Source organism: Rhinatrema bivittatum, chromosome 1, assembly GCF_901001135.1.
Source record: "Rhinatrema bivittatum chromosome 1, aRhiBiv1.1, whole genome shotgun sequence".
Lineage (NCBI taxonomy): Eukaryota > Metazoa > Chordata > Amphibia > Gymnophiona > Rhinatrematidae > Rhinatrema > Rhinatrema bivittatum.
In genome coordinates this window covers 571,127,655-571,141,588 of record NC_042615.1, presented here as the reverse complement: position 1 = coordinate 571,141,588, position 13,934 = coordinate 571,127,655, and the positions used below count along the sequence as shown (strand labels likewise).

Below are 13,934 nucleotides of genomic sequence, written 5' to 3'. Positions count from 1 at the left end.
TCACTCTGTGCAATATGTGTACCCTACAAAGTGGGTCCCAGAAATCCATGCCCTGCAGGCTGCCTAATATTTACCACACTCCAGAGCTCATGCTGTAGCTAGGAAGAAGAGGCATGTATGATTACACATGTTCTCAAAAAGCAGCTCCTGCATGTTTAAAAGTCACCTCTGGGGTCAACTTATGCTGCGAGTTGCTAAGAGCAGGTGCTGGCCGGGAGCTGAGCATCAAGCAGTGGTGACTTCTCTGTGGCACACCTGAGCAAGTCCGAAGACCCACTAGTGGGAAACTGCGAACTACGAATGCTCTGACAGGTCGATGCAACACAGTGTGCTCAGCTGAGCAATGGCTTTACATGTGATTGGACGTGCGTTTTGGACTGTGTCCATAACCCCTGATGCAATACAGGGATTCGTATTTCCAAAACACGTGTCCAAAACCACTGTGAAGCTAATGGCGCTCATCCATGTAAACTACATGTAGATGAGGCTATTAGGTAATACTCGCGATTCAGAAAATTTCCCGCACAGCCAATGTGCCCATTGCACCTTGGTAAACTTTACACCAGCCCGAGCCTGGCGTAAAGGTCTGCCATGCTCAAGGGCTCATTGATTCCTCTTTTTAATATCGTCAGGATACTAAGTAGGAGAAACCACAGAAAGCAGATCCAAGTAAAAAAAAAAGGTCTTGAAAAAAAAAAAGTCAGTGGGTCCAAAATACAAACAGAAGATACACGGTCCAGGCCATGCATCTTGTGTGTGTGTATATTGTGCCGGTAGGCAAAGAAAACAGATGCTCGTATTGAGCGTCCGTTATCCTTACTCACATTGACAGCCACCTCTCTTGGTCGCCCGATGCCGAGGAGGTGCAAGGACACACAATTTTCAAGCGCCTCCTTTTTAGCACGACCGCTCATTTAAATATTGGATCGTGCGCCCAGGAGAGGTGGCTGGGCACACTTTAGAAAAGCAGGCGCTCAGCATTGAGCACCCGTTTTCTATGCGCCCTTACTGCATCGGCCTACAAGTCAGGAGGCAAAAGTAGACACATGAATTGGGCGGCTATAGGAGAAATGGCAATTGGTTTAAAATGGACTGGTTACAGAAGAGCTATAAACAAATAAGTGAAACAGAGCAAGGAGCAAAATAAAATAAGGAAAAACAGAAAGTGAACAACCATGTTTGAAGCCCTTATGGTGAGGGTTTATCTTGCAGAAAAGATTGAATTGTCCAAGCTGATTCATGCAATCATTTTTAACTGCATGTGTTTCTTCTTTATTCAGAAATGTGTACACGGAGCAAAGTTTGAAAGAATCCCTAAACTAATAGGGTCAAAATAAAACATTAAGGGGTAATTTTTAAAGGCACCTACACTCATAAAGCCCTCTTTGATGAACTTAAGTGGATGTTTGAAAGTAGCCCATGGGTAGGCATGTAAAAATATGTGTAGAACATGATTTCATGCACACTTTTATGCACATATTAAATAAATAGGCATCCTGGGGGGGGGGGGGGTGGCAAAGTTGGGGTGGGATTAATATTTACAGGTATACTTTCGTTGTTCGAAAGCATGCATGTAAATTCATACACACAAAGTTAGAACCGCTCCCAAGCAGGTGTCATTTCGTTTATGCATGCTGTTGGGGAGGGGCTGTGCACATCATCAAATTTTCAAAGTGGATTTATGCTCATAAATCTGCTTTGTAAATTGTGGCTAAAGTCTGCAGACTTTACCTATGTGGCTGTTTGAAAATTACCCTCCATATGCTAGAATTTAAGCCTTATTGAATACGGGGGGGGGGGGGGGGGGGGGTTGAAAAAAAAAGAGAGATGCCGAGTGTCCTCAAAAGATTTATTAACAAAAAAAAATTCAGTAATTGCCCGACTCTAGGCCTGAGTTTCACCCAGTGGGGGGCTGCTTCAGGGGCTACAATAAAATAACATTAATTACAATTATATAAATCTTTTGAGGACACTCGGCATCTCTCTTTTTTTTCATCCCTTACGGCTTTGTTAGACCGACTTCCTTCTTGTTTTTGGGCCCATCCCTTTTACTGAATACGGGGGCCTCAGTCCTCGCACTGCGTTCTGAAGAGCTAATTTATGTTGCCGAAATCAAGGGTTTAGCATTTTTCCCTAGTTTATGAGGTCTCGAATATATTATCGAATAGAATTGTTGTGATCTGCCCTTACCATAGTGAAAATTGACTCAAGTTTCAAATAAGGTACCGGGGTTGAGCACATCTGTTTGTTTTTAAAGATTTGTCTCCATGTAGCCATACTGTACTCTCAGCATCATTTTCCATTGCTAGAATATCTATTTGCATTTTAATGAAAAGACAGAGTTCTCAGATACAAGAAAGAAAATGCATAGAAGAGTTATTTATGAATAAAGCTATTAACCTTTTTTTTTTTCCTTTTACAGTAGTGACAGGAGCAGGGGATGGAATTGGAAAAGCATATGCACTTGAGGTAAGATAAGATGATGGAAGATCCACATGGAAAGATAGATAAGCAGTTTTTTGGGTTTTTTTTGCTTTTACACCAAATGCATAATTAGTATAATTAAGCACACATTATTCCTTTTCTATTTTTCCATTAAAAGCCAGTAAATAAGTATTTTGTGCTATTTCCTGCAGTTTCTGGCATGCTTTGTCTTGTGAGTGAAAGCTGTTGGTACTGTTTTGTGCATCATCATTAATGCCAGATCTCTGGGACCTCAACATTCTACTTATCTTCGCCTAAGATGCAGTACCTAAAACCATTAACCATTAATTGCTTAAAGTATTTGTAATTATATTAGCATATAGTAGTAAGATAATGTGAACTTCTGCTTTGCTCTTACAATTTATAACCCACAGGATTCCTTTCTTATAAGGGTGGCTACGTTAGGGCATAATGCTACCAAATTTAAGTGACCACTATTTTGCCAGTGATCCCTCTGTGGAGCAAGGTTACATAAATAACTCCAGCTCTCGGATGTGCAATTTAAAATGCACATACGGAATGTACCAATGCAGCTCAAGAAAAGAAAATGTACACATGCAAATTATGTCCTCACAGAAGAAATGTAAACATGTTAACTTTTCGTGGAGTATAAAAAAGAAACCAGCTGAACCCCTTTCAATTCTCGGTTCAATCAAAAGTGTGTCCATAAAGTCCCCAGTGAAATTCTGGCCAGAAATTAAATATGTAACTTCTCAATTCAATCTCACATCTTTGCCAGATGCTTTAGTTGGACGATGATCCAGTGGCTGGATACTTGTAGAAAATATAGAGCCGGATTTGAAAAGCCCTATGTGCGTAAATCCAGAGGATTTACGCACATAGGGCCTATTTTAAAAAGGCCCAGTGACGAGCGTAAAGCCCTGGGACGCGTGTAAGTCCCAGGGCTTTCCTAAAGGAGCAGTCCGGGGGCGGGGCGGGGTGGGGCCAGAGGCCTCCGACCACAGCTTCATTGCCGCTGTGTCGGAGGATCGCATGCTGGCAGGCTGCCGGCGCACACAACTTGCGCCTGCCTGGAGGCAGGTGCAAAAGGTAAGATAAAAGTCAGGGGGGTTAGAGTAGGGCTAGGGGGGGAAAGGTTAGGGGAAGGGGTAGGAAGGTCAGGTTAGGGGGGAGGGAATGGGGAAAGGCAGCGCGGCTCAGCACGCGCAAGGTACAAAATTGTGCACCCCTTGCGCACGCCGACCCCCGATTTTATAACATGCGCGCGCATGTTACAAAATTGCATGTCCATGTGTGTGCACCGAGTACTGCGTGCAAATGGATGCACTCACGCAGCTTTTAAAATCTACCCCATAGTGACTTGTGCATTAAATGATAACCAGAAAATCACCTTGTCAGCTTACTCTAATAAAAAAAAATCCCTTTCTCTTATTGAATAAACATGTAATAATTCTTCCAATTACTCCCTTTAAACCCAGTTTGTGTGACCTAAATCACATTAACTATAAATAAAAATACGCAAACAATACCTGATAGTAGGCATTTGCAGAGGCAAATATTTTGTTTCAGTTTATTTATTCATTTCATAGGTCACCCTCCATTTCTTTCAGTAATTTCAAATGAACATAACATACAAGCATAATAAATGCCACACTGGGTCAGGCCAAGGGTCCATCAAGCTCAGTATCCTGTTTCTAACAGTGGCCAATCCAGGCCATAAGAACCTGGAAAGTATCCAAACATTAGATAAATCATAAGCTACTCTTGCTTATTAATTACCGTAATAGCAGTTTATAGATTTAACCTCTAGGAACTTATCCAAACCTTTTTTAAAACCAGTAACACTAACTGCTAAAACCACATCTTCTGGCAATGAATTCCAGAGTTTAACTATGTGCTGAGTGAAAAATAATTTTCCTCAATTTGTTTTAAATGGGCTACTTACTAACTTCATGGAGTGCCCCCTGGTCCTTTTATTATCTGAGAGAGTGAATAACCGATTTACATTAACTTGATCAAGTCCTTTCATGATTTTGTTGATTTCTATCATATCCCCCTCACTCATCTTTTCTCTAAACAAAACAATCCTAACTTTAGCCTTTCCTCTTAGGGCAGCCGTTCCATGCCCCATATCATTTTGGTCGCCCTTCTCTACACTTTCTCCATTGCAGATATATCAGTTTTGAGATGTGGTGACCAAAATTGTACACAGTATTCAAGGTACAGTCTCACCATGGAGTGATACAGAGGCATTATGATATCCTCCTTTTTATTTTCCATTATTTCCTAATAATTCCTAACATTCTGTTTGCTTTTTTATCACCACAGTACATTGGGCCAACGATTTCAATGTATTATCCACTATGATGCCTAGATCTCTTCTCTGGGTGGTAACTCCTAAGATAGAATCTAACATTGTGTAAATACAGCAAGGGTTATTTTTCCCTATATGCAACACTTTGCCCTTGTCCACATTAAATTTCATCTGCCATTTGGAAACCCAGTCTTCCAGTCTCACAAGGTCCTCCTGTAATTCATCACAATCTACTTGAGATTTAACTACTCTGCATAATTTTGTGTCATCCGCAAATTTGATCACCTCACTCGTCATACCCTTTCCAGACCACTTATAAATATATTAAAAAGCACTGGTCCAAGTACAGAGCCCTGAGGCACTCTACTGTTTACCTTTTTCCATTCTGAAAACTGACCATCCTACTATCTGTTTCCTGTCTTTTAACCAACTTGCAATCCACAACAGGACATTGCCTCCTATCCCATGACTTTTTAGTTTTCTTAGAAGCCTCTTATGCAGGACTTTGTCGAATGCCTTCTGGAAATCCAAATACACCACATCTACTAGTTCACCTTTGTCCACATGTTTATTCACCCTTTCAAAAAAATGTAGGAGATTTGTGAGGCAAGACTTCCCTTGGGTAAATCCATGTTGGCTGTATTCCAGCAATGTTTTGTAATTTTATTCTTTATATCAGTTTCCCAGCACTGAAGTCAGGCTCACTGGTCTATAGTTTCCCGGATCACCCCTGGTTCCCTTTTTAAATATAGGGGCTACATTGGCCATCCTCCAGTCTTCAAGTACATCGGATGATTTTAATGATAGGTTACACATTTTTACTAATAGTTCTTAAATTTCATTTTTTAGTTCTTTCAGAACCCTGGGGTGTATAGCATCTGGTCCAGGTGATTTACTACTCTTCAGTTTGTCAATTAGGCCTTCCACATCCTCCAGATTCACCGTGATTTGGTTCAGTTGATCTGAATCACATCATCCATGAAAACCTTCTCCGGAATGGTTATCTCTCCAACATCCTCTTCAGTAAACACTGAAGCAAAGAAATCATTTAATCTTTCCATGATGGCCTTATCTCCTCCAATGATACAACAGACTCCCTTGAAGGCTTTCTGCTTTGGATATATTTTAAAAAGTTTTTATTGTGAGTTTTTGCCTCTATGCCCAACTTCTTTTCAAATTTTCTCTTAGCCTGTCTGATTAATGACATATTTAACTAGCCAATGCTTATGCTTCATCCTATTTTCTTTTGAAGGATCCTTGTTCCAATTTTTGAATGAAGATCTTTTGGCTAAAATAGCCTCTTTCACCTCACCTTTTAACCATACCAGTAATCGTTTTGCCTTCCTTCCACCTTTCTTAATACATGGAAAGCATCTAGTCTGTGCTTCAAGGATGGTATTTTTTAACAATGTCTATGCCTGCTGCACACTTTTTACCTTTGCATCTGCACCTTTCAGTTTTTTTCCCAACTATTTTTCTCATTTTATCAAAGTTTCCCTTTTGAAAGTTTAGCACTAGAGCCATGGATTTATATACTGTCCCCCTTCCAGTCATTAATTCAAATGTGATCATATTATGATCACTATTGCCAAGCGGCCCCACCACCATTACTTCTCTCACCAAATCCTGTGTTCCACTGAGAATTAGATCTAAAATTGCTCCCTCTCTCATTGGTTCCTGAACCAATTGCTCCATAAAACTGTCTTTTATTCCATACAGGAACTTTATCTCTCTAGCATGCCAGGATGAAAAAGGCCTTTATCAGTGTCAAAGCCTGCTTTTTTTTTTTTTTTTTTACCCTCAGAGAGCTTCTCAAAAGAGATCCTTCTCTGCAAAATACAAGAGAGGAAAATAGAATTTCTAGCACTTTTCAGACTTTTCAGTGGGAGGATGTCAGTGTCATTGGATCTAGATGGCGGTTTTAGGCTAGTATGAAGGAGTGAGGATATGTTAGACCCTCCTTAAAAGCCCTGGACCAGGCATTTAGCCTGAACTGTGAGTTATATTGTCTTTATTTTGTGAACTGCGAAGGTAAGCAGAGATGCTTCTGTTTTGTTTTCTTGTTATTAATAAAGAAGTTTATGAGACAACAGCCAAAGTCCAGCCTGAATCTTTGCTCAGGCTAGACCAAGACTGGTCATAGTGTCACAACTAGTTAAAAAAAATGCTTCGCCGTGATTTCTCCTCTGTCCAGTCTCCTTACAACTTGTCCCACCTCGGCTCGCAGGAAGTGGGGATGTCACATAGGCAAGAGTTGGTTGCCATAGTTAACAGTTAAACCCTGCACCTTTTTGTTTGCTCAGCACAGCCATAGATTTCAATGGGAAACAAACAAATGAGATGAAAATATTTGTTTAAATTAGTGGCACCTTTCATTCATTTCAGGAGTCAACATATGAAACAAAAATGTCCTCATTCACTGCATTTTACACATTTGTTTGAAGCAAATGTTCATCTCTACATGATGGATTTATTTATTAATGTAATCACATCTTAGGCCTGTCCCAGGGCACGGGGAGGGGGGGAATCATTCTCATGCTGAGGCTAAGTCCTGGACCTATTTTCTCACAGCCCCATTGCAGGTCCTCTTTTGAGGGGGATGGATAAACCTATAAGGCCTTAGGTGTTATATATACTATTATCTTCTAAATGCCAGTAATGAAGATGGCCACTGAAATGGTGTGACAAGATGACAACATGGAAAAATGGCACTTGATAAAGATTTCCCTGGTAATATCCATAATGCTACTGAAAGCAGAAAAATCTATGAATTTATATTCACTTAATCTCTCCCTCAGGTCTCCTTCTTTCTTTTTTTGTCAGAATAATTTTTATTGGCAAAACACAACCAACCAGCCAAGGAAAACCATAAGGTAGTAACAATCAACCCCTCACAAGGAGGGAAATACAGCAAAGAAGCAAGACAAACCGTAAGCACAGTAGCCGTCCAGGCCAGTAGATGCGCCCTGGCCTTTTCTTAGGTCTAAATATACCACCTCACCCCCTCCCCCTTCCACCCACCCACATACCCCCCACCCAACCCATTCACACTACATTCATACCGGGCCACCCTTCCCCCTTCCCAACCCCGTCCCCCCAGAGACCATATTAGCAATCCAATCATTTGTATACCCACTCTCCCGCAGGCCGACCTGGACTGAGGTCGGCAACAATGAAACACACTGAGTCCAACAAGCCCCATACAGTTTATCAGCCGTACGGTGGCCTTTCAAAAAATCCAAACGTTCCATCTGCAAAACCAAGGCCATGCGCTGAAACCACTCTGCTGAAGTGGGGGCCGTCACAGGTGTCGCCCATCCAGACAATATGGTGCGGCATGCCAGCATAGCCGCAATACGTCCAAAGCGGTCCTTGGATCGGCTGCCTACAGCAGTACAGGCTTGAGGACTGGAAAGAAGAAACCTCCCCGTTATGGGCGGCGGTGCTCCAGTGCACTGGGAAATCACGCCCATCACTGTGGCCCAGAAGGAGTGAAGAGTGGGACAAGAATACAGTCTATGTACCAAAGTGCCCTCCTCTTGGCCACATTTAATACAGAGAGGAGAGTCAGTGCTCCCCATCCTAAAGCGTCGCACATCATCACAGTAGATCCGCTGAAGGATGCGAAACTGCACCTCCCGCAGTCCAATATCAGGTAGCTGGCGATGCACCGCTTCAAAACATTTCGCCAAGTATTGCTCAGTAATGGGTTCTCCAAAAGTAGCAGTCCATTTGTCCGCCAACACAGCAAGACGCGGGTTTGAGCGCCACGATCTGCCAAGCTTAGCCCACTTCGCGATGGTGTTAGTTAGGTAGGCCGTGTCAAAAACCTTGTTAGCGTAGGAGCACTCTAGGCCCACCCTGTCTGACGTCCAGTGGAAAGAGGTTAAGTAGTGCCTGGTTTGCAGATACGCAAAAAACTGGTGAGTCTGTAATCGATAAGTGCGAGCCAAGGTAGCAAAGTCCAGCAGTGTATGAGTATCGGTGTCATAAAAGTGAAAGGCAAACATCGCCCCCCTAGACGCCCACTTATGAAACAGAGCCCCACAGTCCCGTCCCGGCAAAAAGCCCACATTGCCAGTCAGGGGCACTAGGAGGGAAATCATCCCATCCAATCCCCGCTGCCCCCGTAACCATCGCCATGCCGCAATGCACGGAGACAGCAAAACCCTAGGGTATGTAAGCCCACGCCGCTCCCCAGCACTAGATTGGATAAGACTCAGGGGTGACCAAGGGGCTGCCATGCCGGAGATCAGCCCCCTCACGCAGAATTTATAGTCCCCCGTAAGCCACTCCCCTATGAAGCGCAGCTGGCAGGCCGCGTTGTACAAGCGGAAGTCAGGCAGGCCACATCCCCCTTGATCCCGAGAGTAAGTCATAGCCTGATAACTAAGACGGGCTTTCCGTCCCCGCCATATAAAGTGCTGGAGGGCCGCGTACAACCTTTTTAAGTCCCTATCCCGTATCCAACAAGGAACCATGGACAAGACATACAAAATCTTGGGAGCAATGATCATTTTAATAAGAGCGCAGCGACCAAAATGAGACAAGGGAAGCGAGGCCCAAGCCTCCAGCTGGGAGCGGATCCGCTCTAATAGGCTAGTGACATTCAATTCATATAAGTGCCGTAGGTCCCTCGGAATCCAAATACCTAAGTATTTCAGCTTAGCTGGCGCCCATCTAAGTGGAAAAGTGCCCACCCATGAAGATTGCAGCTGAGGATTCAAGGCCAGCGCCTCCGACTTCCCAAAGTTAATACATAGTCCCGCCACCTCCCGAAATTGGTCAAAAAGATTAATAATAACGGGAACGCTTGCTTGCGGGTTGCCAACAAAAAGCAAAATATCATCCGCAAAAAGAGCCGTATGAAGGGACTGTTGGCCCACCCGCAATCCCCGTATCTGTGGCTCCTCCCGCAACCGAATAGCCAGTGGTTCCAGCGCTAAAACAAAAAGTAAGGGAGAAAGGGGGCAACCCTGACGGACTCCACAATGTAAGTCAAACGGCGGGGTCACTGTCCCATTCAATAAAATACTAGCACTAGGGTTGCTATAAAGAACCTCCGCCCACTTCACAAAAGCCCCCTCAAAGCCATACTGCCGCAACACCCAAAAAAGAAAATCCCAAGACAATGAATCGAAGGCCTTCTCTGCGTCAAGACTCAGAACAGCCGCGTCCGCACCAGCAGAATAACTAAGAGAGGCCATCAGGCGGCGCACATTCCGAACCCCATGTCTGCCCCGTACAAAACCAGTTTGATCGTCGTGAACGAGTGTGGGAAGAAGACCACTAAGTCTAGCAGCCAAAATAGCCGCGAATAACTTAACATCCACATTTATCAGGGAGATAGGTCTGTAAGCCCCCACCTCCTCCGGGTCCTTTCCCGGCTTGGGAAGAACCACAATAACCGAGTGATTAAGCGCAGGAGAGAGGCCCCCCTCCTCCAACAATGTATTATAGAAAGCCCCAAGTGGGGAAAGCAAATGAAATTTCAAAATTTTATAGAACTCGGAGCCGAGTCCGTCCGACCCCGCAGCCTTGCCCAACTGGAGAGCATGAATGGCCCGATGCACCTCCTGATCAGTAATGGGAGTGTTAAGAGCTGCCAACTGAGCTGGAGTCACCCTCGGCCATTCAGTCGAATGGAATAAAGCCTCCCGAACCAGCGGATCGCTACGACGTTCCGCATACAGTTGGCGATAATATTCAAGAAACCTAGCCTCTATATCTCCAGGGGACGTTTGACGTTCGCCCCGACTATCTTTAATACTAACTATAACCTGCCTCTGACCCCGAGGGCGAACCAAGTGGGCCAAGAGTCGACCGGCCCTATTACCATATTTATAAAGTTGGTATTGAAAATATTTGAGTGATTTGGACGCCCGTTGGTGGAGCAAAGAATTCAGCGTAGCTCGCGCCTGGTCAACCTGTCCCTTACCTTCCGGGGTCATATCAACCACGTGTCTCTGTTGGGCACTTTTAAGGACCTGCGTAAGGCGGATTATTTCAGCATTACGTTGACGATTCGTCTTAGCCACATACGCAATGATTTCCCCGTGCATCACCACTTTCCCGGCCTCCCACAAGGTCGCCGCGGAAATATCTGGGGTAGAGTTATGCTTGACATACTCCTTCCAGCACCCTTGTAAGTACGCACGAAACTGCTCATCGTGGTACAAGTCCGGGCGCATACGCCACGAAAACGGGGACCGCTCTCCCGTACCACTCCGCAACAAGACTGACACCGGGGCATGATCGGAGACCGATCGAACGCCTATAGACGCCTCCTCCACCCTGGCAAACCACTTCTCAGACACCAGCAGATAGTCCAAACGGGAGTAGACCTGATGGGGATGAGAATAGAATGTAAAATCAAGTTCACCAGGGTGAAGAACCCTCCACACATCTAGCAGTTGAAGTTCATCACATAAAAAGTGAACTCCCAAAGAACGGTCCCGGGCGGCGTCTGGCCTGGGCGGTTTTCGATCCAAAAGGTTGTCCGCTACCACGTTAAGGTCTCCCCCAACCACCAACACATAATCCAGAAACTCTGTGAGCAAGCCCGCCAGGGACGAAAAGAAATCCTGAGAAAAAACATTGGGCCCGTACACATTACAAAAAGCTATCTTTTGGTGACCTAGGACCCCAGCTGCAATCACATACCGACCCTCTGTATCATGACAAGTTCTAGTGAGGCGGAAGGGCAGGTTTTTATGAAAGAGGATAGCCACTCCCCTCTTGCGAGAGGTGTAAGAAGAATATATGCATTGACCCACCCACTCCCGCTTAAGTTTACGATGTTCCGCATCGTTCAAGTGTGTCTCCTGGAGAAAAACAACTTGGGAATGCATGCGACTAAACATAGTTAATAGTTTTTTCCGCTTAACTGGGGAGTGTATCCCATCTACATTCATGGTAGTTACTCTAACCTTCGCCATGGCGCACGGTGCCCCGCACAAATTGTATGGGAGCCCAACCAGTGGGCTCTAGGAGCGTACGCCACCTTCCCTCATGGCCCCCCAGCCTAGACCACAAGGGGATATGAAAAACAACAGGAGAGTTGTAGCACCACGGTCCCTGGACCCAACCCCCCCAACCCCCCCATCCCCCAACTATCCCAGCCCTCCCAGCCTTCCCCCCACACAATACCTCCCCCTGGCCCCACAAGCACACCCACACACACACCCCCACACATACCCAGAACCGCTCAAGGAGGTACAGAGGCATCTCACCCACCGATCGTTCCAGTAGGTCAAGCTTACCCCCCTCCGTCCCGCTCCCACCCCGCGAACCCCCAGCCAACATAGTTAGTGAAACAAGGTCCATACAACAGAACACACACCCTAACATCAAACCAATGTAAGCAGATACAGGAATCAAATAACATCCTTGGGCACTCAAGCCTTATTAGCAAAAAGAAAGAAAGAAAAATAAGATTGCTTTATGTCCTTTGTAAGAAAACACCAGACTGTCAGCCGGCAAAATGGAGCCAATGATAAAAGTCACACCATCCTGAAAAAGCAACCAACAAATCTTTACCCCCCCCCCCCCTCCATGGAGAGGGGTCGGCCAGCTCACAAAACCACAACGGTGGTAAGAAGGAAGAAATCTTGAATCCTATGGGCGCCCTAACTTGTTCAGTCCCCGGCTGCCCCAGGTAGACTAGCAAGGAATCCATCAGCTTCCTCCTTAGTATTAAAGAAGAGGACTTTGTTGTTGTGGTACACACGGAGCTTAGCAGGGTACAGCAAACCAAATTTGATACCCCTCCTGTAGAGCTCCGAGCAAGCTGGCGTCATCAGTTTCCTTTTTGCAGCAGTAGAGGCGGAAAAATCATTAAATACTAAAATCTTGTGATTGTTGTATTCCACAAGATCCTTTTGCTTAAAGGCTCGCAAGAGTTTAGTCTTATGCTCCCAATTCAAGATCCGCGCCATCACCGGTCGGGGTCTGGGCGCCCCCTCTCGCACGGGCCCAACCCGGTGGACCCTCTCACATTTTAGCTCCCCGGGGGACAAGGCCAAACCTATGTGGGCAGGGAGCCAATTCTCAATCCAATCCAAAAGCTCAGAGTCTTTTACTGCCTCAGGTAGCCCCACTATCTTGAGGTTATTGCGGCGCCCACGATCCTCCAGATCCTCTACCTTGTCTAACAGCTCTTTTTGCTGTGATCGCAGCTCAACCACGTGGCGCTCGGCCGCCGCCATCCGATCCCCATGATCGGAGAGAACCTGTTCCGCCTCATCTAGGCGCTTAGACTGACCCTCCACAGCCGCCTTAAGATCCTCCATCGTAGATTGTATGCGGATAAGCCGGGCATCCAGAGCCGCAGTCACACTCTGGGAAATCTGCAACAGCGCGTCCTCCGACACCGCTTCTAAAACTTTCGCGCCCACTGGAGAAGATGGGGCCGCCGCCATCTTGGAGCAGCAAGGTCGTCGCACCGCTGTCTTGCGAAGATTCCTCTGCCGCATCCCCCACACCTCCCATGCAGATCGGAACCTCTGTAGCCCGTCCCCCGAAAGTTGGCAAATAAATTGGGGAGCGTTTCGCCGCGATTTTATGGGGTTTTTCCGCCGAGACCGGGAGCGGGACTCCGGAGCTCTAAAGCCGTGCTGCCGGCGCCTCTACGTCATCGCCGGAAGTCTCAGGTCTCCTTCTTTCTAATTGGATGGAATGCGAAGCTTCCTTGGGCAAATAGAAAGGGATTTCCTATCTCCCTAGGGATACCCCTTAAACACATGAGATATTCTGCTTGATCTTGAACTTTCCAGTTCTCTTCTTTCCTCTCTTGTGCTCCTTTTGGGAAACTTCATAGTTGTATGTTCTAAAGAAGTACCGGTGTTGTAGCTCTTCTTTCTTCTCCCGTTTTGATACTAGTTGGATATCCACTCCTTCTTCAAGACCTTGCCAGATTGGCAACAGAAAACCTCAGACTAAGGGACAACGGGATGACAAGTAATACCTCAATTCTTCACTCCTCTCTCTAAGCTAGGAAGGGTGAATAAAACTTCCTCCCAACAAAAATCACAAAATGAGTAAACCACTTAAAAACAAAAGAGCAATAAATTACCAATCACTGATAAACACCCTACCCTAAGCCCCTTAATCTGTAAATGCACAACCAGTATTTCAACTGCCAAACCCCGCTTCCAGTAATTACATTGCCTTTTTA

The 13,934-nt window shown here is 45.4% G+C and overlaps 1 protein-coding gene across 2 annotated transcripts in view; it reads left to right on the top strand.

Moving 5' to 3' along the window:
- The window catches only part of HSD17B3 (hydroxysteroid 17-beta dehydrogenase 3), a 350,724-nt gene that overhangs the window by 180,369 nt on the left and 156,421 nt on the right, over window positions 1–13,934 (top strand). For both annotated transcript variants that reach the window (XM_029617712.1, XM_029617702.1), the window contains exon 2: window positions 2,423–2,469. In XM_029617712.1, coding sequence (XP_029473572.1) covers window positions 2,423–2,469 — 47 coding nt within the window. The remainder of the gene's footprint in view (window positions 1–2,422; window positions 2,470–13,934) is intronic.